The 19715-nt window shown below is 35.7% G+C and overlaps 1 protein-coding gene across 1 annotated transcript; it reads left to right on the top strand.

Annotated features, from left to right (window-relative positions):
• Positions 1-2691: 2691 nt before the first annotated feature.
• Positions 2692-17158, top strand: brf1a (BRF1 general transcription factor IIIB subunit a). Its single transcript, XM_073833814.1, has 7 exons — positions 2692-2869; positions 3795-3876; positions 3980-4035; positions 4124-4386; positions 11635-11686; positions 13843-14002; positions 15621-17158. Exons 1-7 carry the CDS (start codon positions 2774-2776, stop codon positions 15656-15658), a joined length of 747 nt encoding a protein of 248 aa, XP_073689915.1. The 5' UTR covers positions 2692-2773; the 3' UTR covers positions 15659-17158.
• The last annotated feature ends 2557 nt before the right edge of the window (positions 17159-19715 follow it).

The following is a 19715-nucleotide window of genomic DNA, read 5'->3' as shown; positions in this document are numbered from 1 at the left end:
TCGGGTGTTTTGCATTTTTTGAAAAACCAGCTTTTGCAAACTAGTCCTAGATTTTTCGCCCAATCAAAACCAAACCAGTGCAGGAAGATTCTCTGGAGAGTAAATACGTAAAATGCATTTTTCAGTGGCTTAAGCGATTGTATATTGCACATTTTTTGAAACATAAGCACGATATTTATATCATACGAAGACCTCCTCTTTCTGAACGACTGTGCCTCTAGAACCACTGCTGTCAATTAAACTGCTTGTTAAATGATTGAGAAAATGTAAAAAAAAATACTTTTGTGAACTTGTCCTGGTTTGCTGGAAAAAAACACTGCAGTGCAACTCTAAGTCAATAATTATCAAAAAATGTTGAAATTTATCCTTTAAAAAACTATAGCAGGGTCGTTATAACTTTCCTTATAAAGCCTAAACAAAAACTCAAAACTTACATGCAACATGTGATTCTAAACAAGTGTGCAAAGTTTTAGGGGAATCGGACCACAGGTGTTGCTATAACAGTCATAAACGTTAAAAACATCATATTTCTATGATAAATTACCAGGATTAATCATTGATTTAGGTGGTTACAAGCTTGCTAAATAATATGTAATGTCTTTTTTATATATATATATATATATATATATATATATGTGCTTAAATGTCTTAAAGCACTTGAACCCCGGTAATCATTGCTTGCAGCTATATATTTTTATTTTATTTTATTTTATTTTATTTTATTGAGTGAAAGGTTGCTGAAAAAGCAACCAATGCAACTATATTTTAAGTCTCCTGTAGTCACATGATAACTTTGCGCAAAGAACAAACCGAAATTAGTCAATATTCTTTAAAAATCTTAACCACGCTCTCTGCCCTAGTGTTGTCCAATGTGTCAATATATTGTTCTTTATATCAGATCTTTTGATTAAATCAATTTATCTAGCTCACAAAAACAATCTAAACGATTCATTCACAAATTAGATTGATCCAGTTCTAGAATTAATGTTGAATACTGTCATAATGAAATCGAAATGAACAATTTTATGTAAGTGCATCACTATTTTTAGCTTTGCCCCAAAATGAACTAACAGCAACAATTCACCAACCCAATCAGTTTCTGATAGAAAAAGCAGGATGGGAATTGATTTTGTCCTTCTCGTTCAAAAAGCCATTTCATAGACACGCATTACAATAATGAAGAAAAGATGGTCACAATTTCTTGTTCAATGTTTCTGACTTGAGATTCAGCATCATATTACTATTAATATTATCATGTTACTTGAAGACTTGAAATATAGTGCATGTGTTGCACATTCTAAATTAAGGGTGCTTTTGCATCCCTTTTGAAGTTTGAATTCTTCAATCCATATTTATTGTAATTGCAAGCAAAAAACAGTTTTGGATTAACACGAGGGTGAGTAAATGAGGACAGATTTTTAATTTTTGGGTGGACTGTTCCTTTAAGTGGCAGTACTCATTACCAAGTCGTTATTGAACAAAAAGTAACACTACTAGTTTTTCCACAGGTATTTTAACAGTATAAGGTCCCTAAGTGCTGTCTGATTGACAAGCAGCTGCTGTTGATCACTCATGCATATGCATATGTCTTCAGGTAGTGCGGCTGTGCATGTGAACACTTTAAATGCTATTTTTAGTCAAAATGCCTTTGCTGCCAAGCTATGCGCCGTTGGTTATGTCCTAAGTAAATGAAAACAGACGGTATAAAAAACAACATTTGAACATGAACAAAAAAGTTGGTCCTAATGGGAAAGACAGAGACTGCACTGCTGGTTTTATTACATTTTTGGCTTCTCTTCTTTTCATTATTCATCAACTATTTTCTTAAATCCAGCTGCACCTGGTAGTCTCTCTCTGGTGTGGTTTTATTTCGCCTGTTGTAACTAATCTCTGCTATTCACGCTCTTACCACATCACACACATGTGACTCATGGCACAGTTTGTTTTGATGTGTGATGTGTGTGTGTTTGTCTGTGCGTGTTCAGAAGGTCATGTTTTGTGACTTATGGGATCTGCTGGCATTGAGGGCCCCTCGTTCACAAGCGAGAAAACCAGTATTTCCCTCTCTTTCTGTGTTTTTTTTTTCCCTCAAACCCCATCCCTATTACAACACATGAGAGAGGGATGCTCTATAAAGCAAACTTCTGAACCGTTGCCAGCACTCTCCAGGCGGAAAGAAAAGAGTAAAGTTGGGGGATGGGAGGAACTGGATCTGGAAAAGAGGCAAAAACGGAAGGCAGAGGGAGAATAACCCTGGAAGTTGCTACTGTAGAGCCACTGTTATAATGATCCCAGCAGCCCCAGTGGACTTTCCAGTAAGATTTGCTGCAGGGCAGCAACCACGGAGAAACACACACATGTATTTGAGTTTTTTTGCTGAGGGACATTTTATGTGAAGGTTTTAAGGTTGGACTGCAGTGGGATTTTCTGTATATATCCACTAACCTAATTGAACAACTGGCTCAGAGAAATGCTTTCTGATGAATGGCAGCATAAATATGAATTCTGAATCTTTTATTACTCATAATCAGCATGTGTTTCTCCTTAGGAAAGTGAAACATTGAGTATGCTTTAATTATGCGGAGAAAACACAAGGCGAGACCTTTTGTCTTTTTCTTTTGCCAAAGCAGTCTGTATGAGATTCACAACATAAATATTTTAATTTAGATATTTTTGTTATAATTTTATAAAATCAATTATAATATGATAATTGAATGTACATATCTGTGCACAAATTTATTCAGACTTGTGATGTTCTTATGTCTGCATATAAATGTTTAAGAACCATCTTTGTTTTTCTTCATCAGATGTGGAGGCAGAAAACGGTGAGCTAGACCTGAGCGGTATTGACGAGGATGAGATCGATCGGGTGAGTTTTGACCTCACTATGGTAACGACATGCTAATTTGCTTTGAAAGCAAATAGAGAGTTACATAAGCTCATGTTTGAAGTCTTGTCCTTTGAGAGAATCAGCATCATTGTGGTTCTATGAAGCTGAAATCTGAGATGGGATTTCACATCCAAAAATGAATAATGGGATTGCATTAGAATAGAGTGGTATTAGATATGTAGCAATTTACTGTCTCTTCAGCTCTTCAGAGCGATTATACAGTTAAGGTCAAAAGTTTACATCCCCTTTTCAGAATCTTATTTAGAATCTAATTCAGAACCCTTTCAGTAATGTTAATTACATTTTACATAAGAGCCGGGGTTGAAAACTTTCTTATTTTGCCTAAATATCATATTTTTTCATTTAGTACTTTTGTTCAGAGGCTACAAAAGATAGTTGCATGTTTCCCAGTAGTTGCATATGAGTCCCTCAGTTGTCCTCAGTGTGCAAAGATGGATCTCAAAATCATACAGTCATTGTTGGAAAGGGTTCAAATACACAAAAATGCTTGAAAACCAAAGAATTTGTGGGACCTGAATGATTTCTCTGAAGAACAGTGAGCAGTTTAACTGTTCAGGACAAACAAGGCACTCATGAACAACCATCACTAAAAAAAAAAAACACAGCTGTGGATCATTCAGGGTAAGAACACAGTATTAAGAATCAAGGGGATGTAAACTTTTGAACAGGGTCATTTTTATAAATTCAACTATTTCTATTTTGGACAATATGTAAACCTCTTTTATGTGAAATATATTGTTCAGGTCAGTACTAAATAACCATAACATGCATTTTGTATGATCCCTCTTATTTTGGTAAAATAACATTTAGCAAATTCTGAAAAAGGGGGATGTAAACTTTTGACCTCAATGTTTATTTATGTTTATTTCTTTTTTTCTCTTAGTACATCCTTAATGAAAAGGAAGTTAAGGTGAAGACTGAACTGTGGATGCTTCAAAATGCAGACTACCTCAAAGAACAGAAAGGTGGAATGGGATTGAAATCCCAATTTGTTTATTTTACCCTTGACAGATTCTTTTAAATTGAGTTTGGAACACTTTTGTTAACACTAAGTGTTTTTTACTTTAGAAAAGGAGGAAAGAATAGCAAAGGAAAAGGAGGAGGGTACATATAAAGAGCGGAAGGTAACAAGCCACTACATGAATGCATGTGCAGATGTCAGGGTCACAAATGTTTATGTGTTTACCTTCTTATATTTGTGTCGTCTCAAAGCCTACAAAGAAAGCTCGGAGGCGTGAGCCCATCAATGCCAGCACTGCAGACGAAGCCATCGAAAAGATGTTGGAGCAGAAACGCATCTCTACTAAAATAAACTACGACGTTCTGAAAGACTTGAACAAATCCAGCCCAAAAAGTCCCACTCGCCAGACTGAAGACGCTTCGGCCGGAGCCAAAAGAACCCCCGTGGCTCGCCAACGGAAACCCCAACTGACTTCACCCAATATTGGCAAAACTATCAGCAGCTTTGGCAAGAGGTATGGAACTGTAGGAGAAAGGTTTCTTCTGTCTCGGTTTATTTCTGTTTTTCTCTCGCTCCCTGCTTTTTTGGATTTTTATTTTTGCCCGCACACCTTGAATTACACATTCTGTCCTAAAAAATCCGTTATACTACATAACCCGCCATCTGTCCTAGAAAATTCACACTATCACAGTCTAACCCCACATCCTATCCAAGAATAATGCAAAAAAAACTCTTCCATGTAGAAAAAACTGCAATGAGTGACTAAACATTTTGTTGGATGTTTTGGTTTCTATTACTTTTCGTGTTGACCCGAGTTCCCCCGCCCACAGAGAAATCTTATTGGTCCAAAAACACTGCATAGCTATAAATTAAACATCAAAAATGTTCTGATTGGCTGTGATTAGTGCAACATTTTTAAATTGCTTAGGATGGGAAAATTGTTATTTTAAAACAAAAAAAAAAGTAATCCTGTGTTTTTGACTGTTGATGTGGACAGTCTAAAAAGAAATCCACTCTTATTGATACGCCCTGATTTTTATTCGTTTGTCCACACCCCTTTTTTGGACTCTTTCCTGTAACCAACTCAGCTCTTTTTCTTCTCTATGCTAACTATAGACCTACTTATACACAATAGCAGGGTACAAGACTATAACTGTACTTATTCTATCTTTGTAAAATGTTACATTTGAAAATACAATGTTTAAACAAGGTCCATCTGCTTTCTGTTCATAAATCATTAAAATAATAGTTTTGTTTTAAAAAAAAATGCAAGCTTTACTTCAGCATAGCAACAGCAAGCAGTCTAATAAAATTAGCCTATTATACTGTAATGCTTTCAGCTTTGACATTTTCCATGCTGCATTAGTCAGTTTTTGTGGTTATACTGGTGATTCTGTCTTGTTGATGCTGGTTACTGTCGTTAATATGCTAATATAGTATCTTGTTATACAAACAAAAAGCATCATAGTATTTCCATGGTCTTTAGCCCTCAAAAAGATTTGATTATGAGATTTATAAAGTGGCATATAGATAAGAGAAGAAATTCTTAATAAAACTGTAGATTCCCAAATGTGTGAATTTGTAATGCAGAGAAAACTAATTAGGATCTCACTCATGACCCTCAAATGGAAAATCCCTAGCTTTTTGTGGGTCGGGCTGCGAGTGTGAAAGGTTTTTATGTTTGTTTCTCTCCCTTTATGTCCTTTACCCTTTTGTGCCCTTGAGTACAGGGCAGGTCTGTTAAGAATAGCCCAGTCTGGGCTAAATTAGCCGTGGGTGGGTGTGTGTGAGAGAGAGAAAGTCCCATACATATGGTCAGTCAGAATAGCCCTGTTCTGCTCTATATTTAGTCTTTAAATGCCGGTATGGAACACATTAAAGTTTAGAGCACGTATTTAAAGTGAGGCCCCACTGTGGCCCACTCCCTGGTCCCCTCCTTGTTAGAGAATATGTGTGTGTGTGTGTGTGTGTGTGTGTGTGTGTGTGTGTGTGTGTGTGTGTGTGTTGTACTACTGTGTACTCATTTCCATTCATGCTGTTAGTCTTCGGCTTCTAAGTTGTCATTAGTCATGGATATATTCTCTCTTTAAGGAGAGGCCCTTGGTGGCCCTGCACTGAAAATGTGCTCCACCTTCAGTTTGTCTCTGACACAGTGAGGCCAATATCATGGAACAATGAGCAATTCTCTCTTTCTTTTCTCTGTCTCTCTCTTTGAGTGGCCAGTTTGATCTGTGTGTAGTGTTTTTCTCGTTGAATGAACAGGATAGTTCTGTTGAATCATTCATTCTGAAAGTAGCTTTTATGTTTTGTTTTGTTTTTCTGAATGGAAAGGTGAGCAATCTGAGCATCCTTTTAAAAGCCATTACACTGTTACCATGCCAATCCTGCTCTGTCTTTCCCAGTTTTTCCCTCTTTTTCTCAGTCATAAAAGCCTGCAGTCTGTTTACTGAATGGAGTCTACCTGAACGAAAGTGTCTGTATTATTTAGTGGCTTGTCTTTTACAGCTCAAAGATGACAGTCTGTTCCTTTTTCATTGTTTATTCATTCACTTAAATATGTTTTCTAGGGATTGGCAATACAGCTCTAAAAAAGACTGTATGATAAGATTTTTAATGTTTTTTTTTTAAAGCATCACTTCTGCTCATCAAGGCTGCATTTATTTGATCAAAAATACAGAATAAAATGTAATTTTGTCAAATAATATTACTATTTAAAATAAGAGTTTTGTGTTTTAATATACTTAAAATATAATTTATTTTTGTGATGCAAAGCTTTTCAGCATCGTTACTCCAGTCTTCAGTGTCACATGGTCCTTTAGAATTCACTCAAATATGCTGATTTATTATCAGTGTTGGAAACAGTTAATGCTTAATATTTTTTTTAACCTGTGATACTACTTGATGAATAAACAGTTTAAAAGTACAACATTTATGTGACATAGACATCTTTTCTAACAATCTAAAAGTCTTTACTATCACTTTTTATCAATTTAACACTTCCTTTAGTATTAATTTCTATCAAAAAAGAAAAAAAAAACATTTACTAACCCTAAACATTTGAACAGTATAATATTAGTAGTAGTAATATTGTTAAAAATATATATTTTAAATAAATGCTGTTCTTTTTAACATTTAATTTATAATTTATAAAAGAATCCTGAAAAAAGTTTCATAAGTTCCAAAAATATTAAACAGCACAACTGTCTTCAACATTCATAATAAATCAGCATATGTGACACTGAAGACTGGGGTAGTGACTAAAGAAAATTCAGCTTTGCATCACAGAAATAAGTTATATTTTAAAGTATATTGAAATAGAAAACTATTCTCTTAAATTGCAATAATATTTCACAACATTACAGTTTTTTTCTGTATTATAAATAAATACCATCTTGATGAGCACAAGAAATCTAAAAAAAATATATTATAAACAATTTTAATACATTTTATGAACTAATGTAACAATAGATCAATAGTAAACAGCAATAGTTACATTTACAATATTGCAGTATTAAAAGTTTACAAAAATATTTGAATTTGAAAAACAAATAAATTTAATGAATCACTTAACTCTAACACTTGTTTAGAAACAATGGTCAAATAATCAAATTAATGCATATTCCCAAAGTTGTTTAATTATTATATCGCCATCCAAATCATTGTAAAAACATTGTGAATATTCAGTATATCGCTAAATCTCTTTTTTTTTTTCAGGCTTTCTTAAGGGGTTTCCTGTCCTATTTCAGCTGAACCTGAATATATCACAGAAACTCAAATTAGTGTAGTTCAGTGTGTGTGTGCATGATGTTCTGCTGACAGTAAAGCCATTGTATTCCGTTCAGTCCACCCTCTGTGACACACTGAGGTATTGTGTACTGCTATACACGGACACACACACATAGACATGCAACCTCCCTTTTCTGCCTCTCTGCTGTTTTTCTTTTTTACAGCATATTCCCGGCATCCCGCAATTACCTGAACATCTACCCATCTGCTGGTCTGTTTGTCCCCCCATGCTTCAGAACCTTAAATTTAATAAGTCTCTCACTTTCTCTCACTCTGTTGTCCAGAAATAGCCTGTATAATTGCCCCCTGCTGTTTTAACCCCCTCTCCCTCACTTTCCTCCCACCTTTTCTGGTCATTTTCTTGTCCTCCCAAATACCCACAGCTCAGCATTTATACAGAGCCATGGAGATTACAAAAAGTGTGAGTGTTTGTGTGAGACAGTGTTCATTTTTTGCTGAAATGAAAAGGTTTTCATTAGAGAACCTGAGATGGATTGTGCTCATTTTCGCAGTGCCCTGCTCCTTTGTTCTTCCAACACTTCCTCTGTATAAGTACATGAGACCATCTCATGTTAGACATTCACACCTGGAGTGCCAGAAATCGCCATCTTACACCATCACACATCTGGTAATTAAACAGTCTCCCCCTCGCGCTCTCTCAGACAGCTGTTATAGACTTTCTCCCCATTTTTTTCTTTCTCTTGCTTCCTCTGAGGATCTTTCTGCTGTCGGCTCAAAGTTTCTTTCTTAATCAGCTTGCTTGCCGAAAACCTGCATCTCTGGAGAAAGAGAGAGACGGAGAGGTGAGCTGTCTGCGAGATCAAAGAAAGTTGGCTTTTCTCAAGGCTGAATTGACCCAAAAACGAGAGGAAGTTTTCGTCATCCTTGAGGAAACGAGAGACCCTTATTTTTGCCTGGAACAAAAGCATGCTTCTGAGAGGAAGACAGCTACTTCTTAGACAGTGTTTGCTCATTTCATGCACTCAGCGGTAATAGTGTCATTCACCTTCAGGATAATAAAATAAATGCCCCTGTTGACATCAGCCATTTAGTCATAGACTGTGTGATGCAGAAGGTCAGAGTAAAAGCTGAATGGTTTATAATGTTCTGTGAGAATGCAATGGAGTCATCGCAACCACAAACTGAGTCTGGAATGAGGTCATGCGCACATGATTACTAATGGTGCGAGGGAAAAAAATAGATATCAAATAGCTAATACCTAAAATCAAAAGTGTAATTCTGAAAAGCACTAATCAATTCAGATGAAAGAAAAGTGAGTAGCGCATCACAATATATCACTGTTTTGAATAACTGTCACAGAGAACCACAATATTATTGTATTGTGACCCAGATATCAATATACTGCATCAGCAGGTCCCTGATTCCCACCCCTAATAATTGTTGTGCTCTGTGTTTGAATAATTGACCCACTCAGTGGTGTGAACAGTTTATCAGCCCTTGACGCACATGTGATTCTGTGTGTGTGTTTGGAACAGACTGTTTCTCAGGAATAGAATGTTGTCGCTGTGTTTTGGCTCTGACTGCTTGTTTTCATGCCAAGTACTGCACCGCTCCCCATCCCAGAATGCACTGTAGCATCAATAGGACACTCACATGCTGGGTCGTGAAGGACTGTCAGCCATGCATTGCTGTTACTGACTGAGAATCTGAAGGAATCTATCTATCTCTCTATCTGTCTGTCTGTCTATCTATCGTTATATCCATCCATCCATCTATCTATCTATCTGTTTATCTATCTGTCTGCCTATCTATCTATCGTTATATCCATCTATCTATCTGTTTATCTATCTGTCTTTCTGTCAATCTATCGTAATATCATATCTGTCTGTCTGTCTGTCTCAGATCTATCTATCTATCTATCTATCTATCTATCTATCTATCTATCTATCTATCTATCTATCTATCTATCTATCTATCTATCTATCTATCTATCTATCTATCTATCTATCTATCTATCTATCTATCTATCTTTCGTTAAAGCTATCTATTGTTCTTTCTATAGATATAGCTTTCTATCGTTCTTTCTATAGATATAGCTTTCTATCGTTCTATCTGTCGTTCTATCGTTATATCTATTGTTCTATTTATCGATCTATCTATCGTTATAGCTTTCTATCGTTCTTTCTATCGTTATATCTATTGTTCTATCTATTGTTCTATCTATTTATCGATCTATCTATCGTTATAGCTTTCTATCGTTCTTTCTATCGTTCTATCTATCTTTCTATCATTATATCTATTGTTCTATTTATCGATCTATCTATCATTATATCTATCTATTGTTATTTAATTTTATCAACCATCTATCTATATCTATACCTTAATGTCTATTGATCTATCGTTCTATTGTTCTGTCTACCTATCATTCTGTCGTTCTATCTTCCTATGTAGCTATCATTCTATTTATTGTTCTATAATTCTATCTATCGATCTGTCATTGTTTATCATTCTATCGATCGTTCTTTCGATCATTCTGTTTATTATTTAATGTTCTCTGTTAAACGTTTTCTCTCTCAATTTGTTTTTATATCATCTTTCTATCCATCTTTCTATTTTTTCAACATTCTATCATTCTATCCTTGTTTAATTCTGTTTATCTTTCTATTGTTCTATCCATCTTTTCAATCTTCTTTCTGTCATTCTATCATTCTATCCATCTTTTGTCATATTATTATTTCTATTGTTCTATCTTATTGTTCTATCCTGACATTCTACCCATTCTTTCTATCATTCTATCGTTTGATCCATCTTTCTATTTTTTCATTGTTCTATCCTTCCATGGTTCTGTCCATTTTTTGCTATATCATTTTTATCATTCTTTCTATGTTCTGTCATCTTTGTTTTATTCACTTCATCTTTCTATCCTGCTTTCCTTTCGTATTCATATTGTTCTATCCATTTTTATCCATTCATTATCACTTTTATCATTCTATTTATCTTTTTTTTCTTCTGTTCTTTTTCTATTCTTTTCTATCTGTAATCCTTTTTGTCATTTTTTTTCTATCGTTCTTTCATTATATTCATCTTTCTGTCATTCTCTCTCTTCATCTTTCTAAGCATCTGCATTGTGAGAGAGATGTTTGAGTGGAGTTTAATATGTGCGTTTGAGTAGATTTGGGACGGCTTGTGGTTATATAAAGAGAACTGCTCCCATGAGAGCTGAATCTCTTCTGCATATTCAGATGTATTATCAGGAGAATCATATGATTCTGATTAGCGTTTATTTATGCTGCGGGTTTAGTGCATCATATCCATACCTCATTAACATATCTTACATTCGTTGGAATAATGAGTAAACTCATTATTCGAACTGTGCCACTGCACGTTGACTTGCAAATACTGAGATCGTAACTGCGTCTCTGAATTCTTCTGTGCTTGTCCTGCCCCCTCTTTCTCTCTCTCTGTCTCTCGATCTCCCCCTCCTGTTGTCACTCGAGCTGCCATGTTTATTCCACTGGGAATTTTACAGTGAGAGATTTGAAGTAGACTGTAATTCAAGACAGGACTTGCCCATGTCTACCACCATGCGCTAGATTCACAAATGTTGTTGTTCTTCATGCATTTTGGTTTTGAAAAATACAGTGAATACATTTTAATTAAATATACAGAGTGACATTTCATCGTAGAACAAGGGGGGTCATTAGAGTCTCTGTGGGTCTCATGCTTTTCTGGGTTGATAGAATTTAAATTGCGTACATTTAGGGAATTAATTTAAATAATGTGTCAAGATTTGCATTATAATAAGTCAGTGACTTAAGCAGTGTCGTGAATTGAAAAGAACAAAGCTGAGGTAAATATTGAGGACTGGATAGTAAGTAATTTTTGACCTTGTGTTTCTGTCAACTTTTCGGAAAAAAAAACTGAGCAGCTTTCAAAAAATAAGCCATGTTCTCTTAATGATCTTGTCTATATGTCTTTTTCACCGTTTCTCTCTTTCTTTCTTGCTGTCTCCAAGGTTACAGCCCCTGGTGTGTGCGCAGCCCTCTAAGAAGCTGGCCCTCGATCAGGTGAGTGAATTTAAATCACCGTCCTTCCTACTTGCACATCCTTGGCAGGTCTCTGGATATATTAAACCACTGTTCCTTAACCCTCAAATGGCCCTCTGGCCCAGAGCTTCACTTATCTTGTCTCTGTCGCAGGAAAACTGCATTAAGTTGACCTAGAAAAGGGTCCTTCCTTTTCATGTCTAAATTAAGAGAATAATTTTGATCCACCGAGCTGCTCCTAGATTAGTCTAACTCTGAGCCCATACTCAAAATCGCCAGTTTGAGTTGGCATATCGTAAGCTAATGTACCGCCTCGGACTGCAACGGAAAAGTGGGGCGCTGACTCTGAGGAGGCCTTGATGACACATGCTCTTTTCTCTCGATTCCTACTGATCCCTTGCTGACATTCTGGCCCATAGACCGCTGGAGCTCTCCAGTGGCTCTGTCACTCCCTCTGGCTACGTCTTCCATGATGCTTCATCTTTCTGTATGTCAGAGTCATTGATCTTTTCTCCTCTGTCTTGTTTTTCTCTGTTAAGTCGGTCTGTCTGTCTTATCTTGGTCTCTGTATTTTCTTCTACTACTTTTAAACTTCTGTGTGTGTGTGTGTGTGTGTGTGTGTGTGTGTGTGTGTGTGTGTGTGTGTGTGTGTGAATACATAATTAATGCTCGTTTGAACCCAGGGCAAAAATACTACCTCCAGGGGTCAATACTCAGGTAACTAGGCAACCTCTTGCCATCACTTGGCAACAGGAAATTAAGCTTTGTGATTGACGGTATTCCCGTTGTCCCTCGGGAAAATAAACCATTTATAAATTCACTAACAAGGTTAACTGTTGCTAAATCTGAAGCTAACTTGTGATGATAAGTGTTATGCTCATTTGTAGGAGCGTGATAATAGGAACACTCAGTCAGAGTTAGTAAAGAGTGTTTTGTGAGTATGTTGAAGTCAGCAAATCCAAGTTAATCCTACTGACTTTATTAATACACATCTTATTGTGGGGAAACATTCAGAATTGTTAAATCACTTAAATATCTTGCTTTTAAAGGTGACATATTATGCAAATGTGACTTTTTCCATGTTTAAGTGCTATAATCAGGTTCCCGGTGCATCTCCCAACCCAGAAAACATGAAAAAGGACAACCCAGTAACGTTTTAGTAAGCCTTTTTCTGCAAGCATTTGAAAAAACGAGCTGCTCAGATTTCACTCCCCCGGTGATGTGGTAAAGGGATCTTATTATTATATTACCGCCCCTTAATCTGTATGTTTACACCCACGGCGCCTTTATTTTGTTTCCATAAGGACGCCGGCGTACACCATGGTGAAAGTTCGAGCAAAGAGTTAACTGTTCTGTCATTGGCTGCACAGATAAGCACAGAACTCTATTTAGAGTCCCAGCCTTAGAGGAGACGAGAGGGCAGTGGATTTATTGATTTATTTACAGTATATTACGCTGCTGCTACCACACAAATCGAATATAAATATGTGACTTGTTTACCTTCACAGGCTGTTTTTGTAATTCCTATGTGTTTTTAACACAAACTTGTATTTATTTTGACAGTTTAAGCAATAAGACATGAAAGAGAACTTTTTTTCAGTTCAGTACTCACATACCGTGTGACAGCTGCTTTCTGTGCGAGTGCTTCGGATATATGCTCAGAAAACCCTATATCAAATGCTTTATCTAATATGGTTTAAAACACATCATTTCAGCCCGATAGACATGATAATAAAAATCAGATGTTTTTTTTGACAGAATATCTGGGGTATGAGCTGGAAAGGTGCAGTTCTATTCTGGGAAAGGGGGCGGGGAGCAGCAGCTCATTTGCATTTAAAAAGACATGCATGAAAACAGCGTGTTTCTGCTTCTACTTAAAATGAGCATTTTTAAAATTATATAATAAATGTGGGGTGTTTTGAGCTGAAATGTCACAGACACATTTTGTAAAAAGGGGCATAATAGATCTCCTTTAAGCCAAGCAATCTTAATTTATAAAAAAATGTGTGCTTTATACACTACAGATTGTTCATGGTAACAAATTCTTGTTACCAATCAATCAGTTCTACTCTTAATTTTTACCACTAACTTCACTTGGAAACACATTGGGCATTGGACACAAGATGAGCTGGAAATGGCATTTCATGCTGACTTTCTCTTTTCTTCTGTACCTTTAGAAAGGATTTGGCGCCCCAGTGGCCACACCTGCTGTCCCAACCCAGAATGCTGTTGTTGTGGAGAGTGGACCAGTGGCATACGAAGACCCTGCAGATGAGGAAGAGGAGGATGAGGAGGACGAACACTGTGCCAGTGCCATAGAGTTAATGGGCGCCACTGGTATGTGATGCAGTAAAGTCAGACAAAACGCATGCCTTAGATTCGATCGTGAGCCTGGCAAAAATTTAGGGTATTTTGGATTATTTGAAAAACCTACTTTTGCGAACTAGTCCAAGGTTTTTCACCCAATCGGAACCAAACTAGTGCAGAAAGATTCCCTGGAGAGTGAATATCAATAATTATCACAAAAAGTTGAAACTTTCGCCAAAGCGTTGGAAAGGGGCCAGGGACACTTTTAGTAAAATGCCTATAACTCCTAAACGGAATGAGATATCTTTGCCTTTCTCAGAATAATTATATAAGACCTCAATCTGAGGTCACAGGACAAAAATTGTGGAGCTTGGCCACTTGAGCTATTATGAGAGGGAAAAAACATGAAAAAATGGCTATACTTACCATTTGTCCTATCAACATGAAAATCGCTGTGCATGGTCTTGGTGTAAAGGGCCAAAAGGTGTCTATAATGTCATTTGCGCATCTCAAAAAAGCATGGCTGCCATCGGCCAATGAAGTTTGAGCCCCTATTAGACAAGGTTAACCGAGGCCGATCAAAACAAAACTCTGTTGGGCCTGTTTGACTCACGGCCCCAAAGGTCTGGGGTGTGATATGACATTTTTCAAGGGCGTAAACTATTGTACATTGCGTGGTTTTATGCACATACATGTGATATTCGTGTCATATGATAGAACTCCTCATTCTGGACAACTTTGCCTCTAGAACCACTGCTGTCAATTAAATAGTTTGTTTTGTGAACTAGTCCTAAGTCTGGGGAAAAAAAACACTGCAGTACATTTCTCTGGAGTCTCTAGGTCAAAAATGTACAGAAAAAAGTTTACATTTACCCTTTGGGAAGCTATATAGGGGTTGTTTAGAAAAGGGACCTGACCAAATTTACCCAAAATTCAATAAAGCCTGAAGGAAAAATCAAAACTTCACAAAACCTGGTGAGCAGATGCGACAGGTGATTTTAAACAAGCATGCAAAGTTTAAAGAAGATCGGACCACAGCTGGCGCTATAACAGTCATAAACATAAAAAAAAAAAAAAAATTCTATGGTAAATTACCTGTATTTGCCAAAAATGATTTTTTTTTTTAATCATTGATTTAGGTGGTTACAGGCTTACTAAATAATGTCTTTTTTCATATGTGCTTAAATGCCGTAAAGTGCTTGAACCCTGGTAATCACTGCTTACAGTTATATTTTAGGTTTTTTTTTTTTAAGTTAAAGGTTATATAATATTTATATTTAATAAAAATAGTTAAAAAGAGAGTTCACCCAAAAATTTTAATTCTGTCATTAATTACTCACCCTCATGTTGTTCCAAACCTGTAATACCTTCATTCATTTTCGGAACACAAATCAAGAAATTGATGAAATCTGAGTGCTTTCTGACCCTGCATAAACAGCAATGCAACTGAAACATTCAAGGCCCAGAAAAGTAGTAAGGACATTGTTAAAATAGTCCATGTGACATCAGTGGTTCAATCATAATTTTATGAAGCTACGAGAATACTTTTTGTGTGAAAAGAAAAAAAAATACTTAATTCAACTTTTTATTTATTTAGTTTAAAAAGAGAATGTTAAGTTTTGTCCTAACCTCTTCTTTGCTGTCACAGATTACGGCTTTGAAGGAGATGATGATGAAGGCTTCTGAATCCAGAGTGCCTATGGGAGCACCAGAGGAGAGGACACACTAACATCATCCTGCTGCTTATTCTGACCCCAAAACACACATATACAACCTCCATCTCATTACCTCTAGTGTCCATGCTTATGTTTGCAGGATGCGAAAAAAATAGTGGACCTAACACACTACAGAGGATGGACAACTACAGCTAAACAAGAACAAAGATCCCACATTCTTGCTTTTCCATAGGTGCGTGCTTGTTCTGAGCTCATATGCACAAAGTAACTTAAAAACCATTTAAACTCACACACCAACAGGAGTACGAGAGTAAATGGATGTGTGTGTGGTGATTGAGAGTGATGATTCTCTCTCTGGAGTGTGTAAGCCTGCTAGCTAACTGCATTACTGTGTGTTTTAGGCTAATGATGACATATGATCTTGCACATCTAAAACGATTAGCCCACACGAGGCTCAGGCCTCTGTGCGGACAAATGTGTGCATGTACACGTGCCTTTAAATATTGCAGTATACAGACCTGGAATAGTATTGTGATGATTTTCAGAACCAAAGTGTTATTCTTTAAACCAGATGTAGCTTTATGTGCTGAGTATTCAGTTAGAGTGGATTACAGGTATAAAATCTGATTAGTAACAGTGTTAAATTTTGCTGCCTGCCTGGTTTTCTAGTGCCTTTTTTTCAATTATTTTTGAATTACTAACTAGTCTGGTGGATTTTCCATTTGGGCTAGTTAATTTCAGTATAATATTTAAATGGTACTTTGATTAGAATATAATTATTTTTAATTTGATGTTTGTTGTTTGCTGTTTTTCTGATTTATTATGGAGACATGGAAATCAAACCAAATGAGAATACTTGAAAAAATCATTCCAGATAAATCTTATCATCACTGTTGAGTATTTTGAACATTGACAAAATGCAATATATTGTTTTCAAAGAAAAATGTTTACAGGATTGTTTTGAAATGGACTGATGTCAGAGAAATAATATAGTTTGCATAGTTTAATATTGGTTTGTTAATGAGGAAGAAAACAGAGTTTCAATTGTACTACTTGTCTCTGAATTCTCTATGGCAATGTTAGTGGTTTTTGAGAACATTTTACTTTATTTATTGTTTGTTCTCTCCCAGACCAAAAGATATGAGTAAAATATTTTTTCCTGCTGTTAGCAAAATATTTAAAGTGTTTCTTTTGTCAGTCATGCCATGATACACAAAACATGATGCAAAACCAAACCATTCCAATTCTGATAAAGGTGCCAAACATAACTAAAAGTACAGGTTACATGGTAACCATCTTAAAATATATATAAAAAATACTGGGATAATATAGCTGGGATTATTTAGCTCAAGTTGGATGACAACCTTGTTTCTTGCATATATAATAAAAATCTTTATTATGCAAATGAACAGTCAGTTGGTTTGGTCTTAAAACGGTAATAGTGACAATAAAACTCAAAGCAGTGTTCCATCAAACCTAAACAGTATTTATGGACGAAGAAATAAAGAATAATCATGCATTACATCTTCTGGCTTTATTTTTCAGCGTGATCACTGTATATTTGTATTATTTTTGTCTGCCGGTTATAATATGCCTGCTGTCTGTCTAAGTCCTTCGACACTATGACCTAAGACAGGCTATCTTCACTGCCAGTGGGTGAAGCTTTCTGGGAAATAAGGCAATGAAAGAGTTGAGCATCTGTTTTTAGGTTCATGAGCTCAAGGCGGTTATGTTTTGGTTGGCATAGAAACATGAGCAGTGGTAATTGTAAGATCCCACTGGATGAGACCCTAGAAGTGACCTCGCTCTCATCTCTGCAGGGCAAGGGCTGCTGGGAGTTGAAGTTCTTAAGGTCATCGGTATTTACCGGATGTGATGGTGGGGTATTTTCTAGCCTTCAAGGCTAGTAAAAGCTCTGTGAGGAAGGGAGCTCTGTTAACAACAACTTTTTTTGTTACTTTTTTATGTTTGTTTGTTTTACATGTTAGATACAGAAACTACTACTAATAGTTCCTCTGTATTTAGGTATCCAGTCTCTGATCCTAATGGTATATGATGGTTCTGCATCCTTTGGGAGGAAATCTGTCTAAAGCTTTTATCAATAACCACACACGCCCTGAGTGAAATGAACACCGTCAACTCACCTCTTCACACTTCTGTCTTTCTCATTAGCTCTTTTTCAGCGCTCTGGAACCTATTACTCTGACCTTCCACTATATCACGCAAAACAGCGCTGATCTGAGATCAGGTCTGATGGGAGAGATTGTGGGTTAATCTGTTGAAGAATGTGAGAGAGTATTTCCCCGAGATCGTGAGAAAATGAGCTGAGACTGAGAGAGGGAGTATTGATTGGTTTTGCTAATGAGGGGATTTTTTTTGTCAGGCTGTTTAGGAATGTATCTTATGGTAAATATCCATGTTCAACACTTCTACACACTCAGGTCAAATAAGAGTTTCTATTGTTCAATTGGAAAAGGTGGAAAGTGCAAACCTGTAACTCACCTTTCCTCTCAAAACAGTCATTTGTAAAGCTCAATCTAAATAGCGTTAAAATGTTTTTCCCCTCTCCGTTATGAAATAAAATTTTGAGTGTTTTTCGTGTAAAACAAGTAAATAGCACAAGAGGGCAGTGTTGAGCAGAGTGTAATATCACATATTGTCATTAAATTAAATTAAAAAAAACCCATAATACTATATAATATATTATAAAAAAACCATAATACTATATAATATATTATAATGTGTAAAATATAATGACTATTATAAATTGTATATATTTTTCAATAATTATGCCAAAGTGTTCAATTCTTAAATTAAAATAATATTAAATTGAAATATTATCTTTAAAGCTAGATATTGCTATTAGTGGAACAAAAATAATACGTAAGGTTGATTTCTCTTAATGAAACAAATTTGTAAAACATAAATAAATGGTCTTTGGATTTCCCCTTATTTTGAAACGATCGTTATTGGCCTATTAAACAAACACATCATTCTTAAAAAAGCACAATGGCAAATTCGCAAATATTTCTAACATAAATAAGACTTGTTTTTTTTCCAATTAAAACACGGAAACAATAAAGACAACTCAACTATATTAAACAAAGAAATTAATTGTCAACAATATTATCAGATACTGTCGTGTGCATAACTCCTCCCTCTTCTCAGGAAACAGAAGTGAAAATGATCTCCCCTGCATTACAGAGGCGTGCAAGTGATGGTAAGTGTGTCCAGGCAACAGTGTTTTTAGTTTTGTAATTATTAGCAGAATAATTGTCTATTTATCATTATTTAGTGATTTATTTAGGCTACGTGTGGTTAGCATTGTTATGAATAAACTCTCCCATGTGTTTGAATTTGACAAACTACGTTGCTTAAAATTTTGACAACAATAGGCCTATGTACTATAGATTCTGATTAGTACTTATTCTTAGTATCAGTTATGTCAAGATATTTGTGAGTAACTAGCCTATGCATTTAACTGTTGCCACTACTTCAAATTCTAATAATTGCTAAACTGTTGGTTAATCCAGTAAGAATTGGTCTGTTTTCATTATAAATAGCAATATGACTCATTTAAAACGCTGAATCATATGCATTTTCTGAACCTCTTGGACACTTATTTAGCAGTGTCTTATGCATGACGTGTTCGGTACAAAGTTTCAGATAAGAAATGCTTCTGGCGCTGTTATATAACCTACTGTTACCCGGAGTTTTGGGAGTTTTGTTATTATGCAAAAGGAGGGCCTATCATAAAAAGTTTGGGAGCCACTGGTCTATGGTATAGACTCCGTCAGAACGGTGTTTCCTTTTACTTTAGCTGATAGTAATTGCTGTTCACGAATATTACTGCAACAAATGTAATTTAAACATTAAACATAAAGCGACATCAGAATAGTTATTTATTGCTATTTTCCATCAAGACAAAAATAGTATGATTGTAATGTTTTTGAATAAATTATTTTTTATTAAAAAAAATAAAGAGCAAATAATGAGTTGGATCAAATAAATGCATGCATTTATTCAATCCAACATACAGCAAAATCTGTAATATTGTAAAATATATT

This window comes from Garra rufa, chromosome 2 (genome assembly GCF_049309525.1).
Source record: "Garra rufa chromosome 2, GarRuf1.0, whole genome shotgun sequence".
In the NCBI taxonomy this organism is placed as follows: domain Eukaryota; kingdom Metazoa; phylum Chordata; class Actinopteri; order Cypriniformes; family Cyprinidae; genus Garra; species Garra rufa.
Note: the sequence above shows the minus strand (reverse complement) of the source record. Positions and strands in the feature narration are given on the sequence as shown.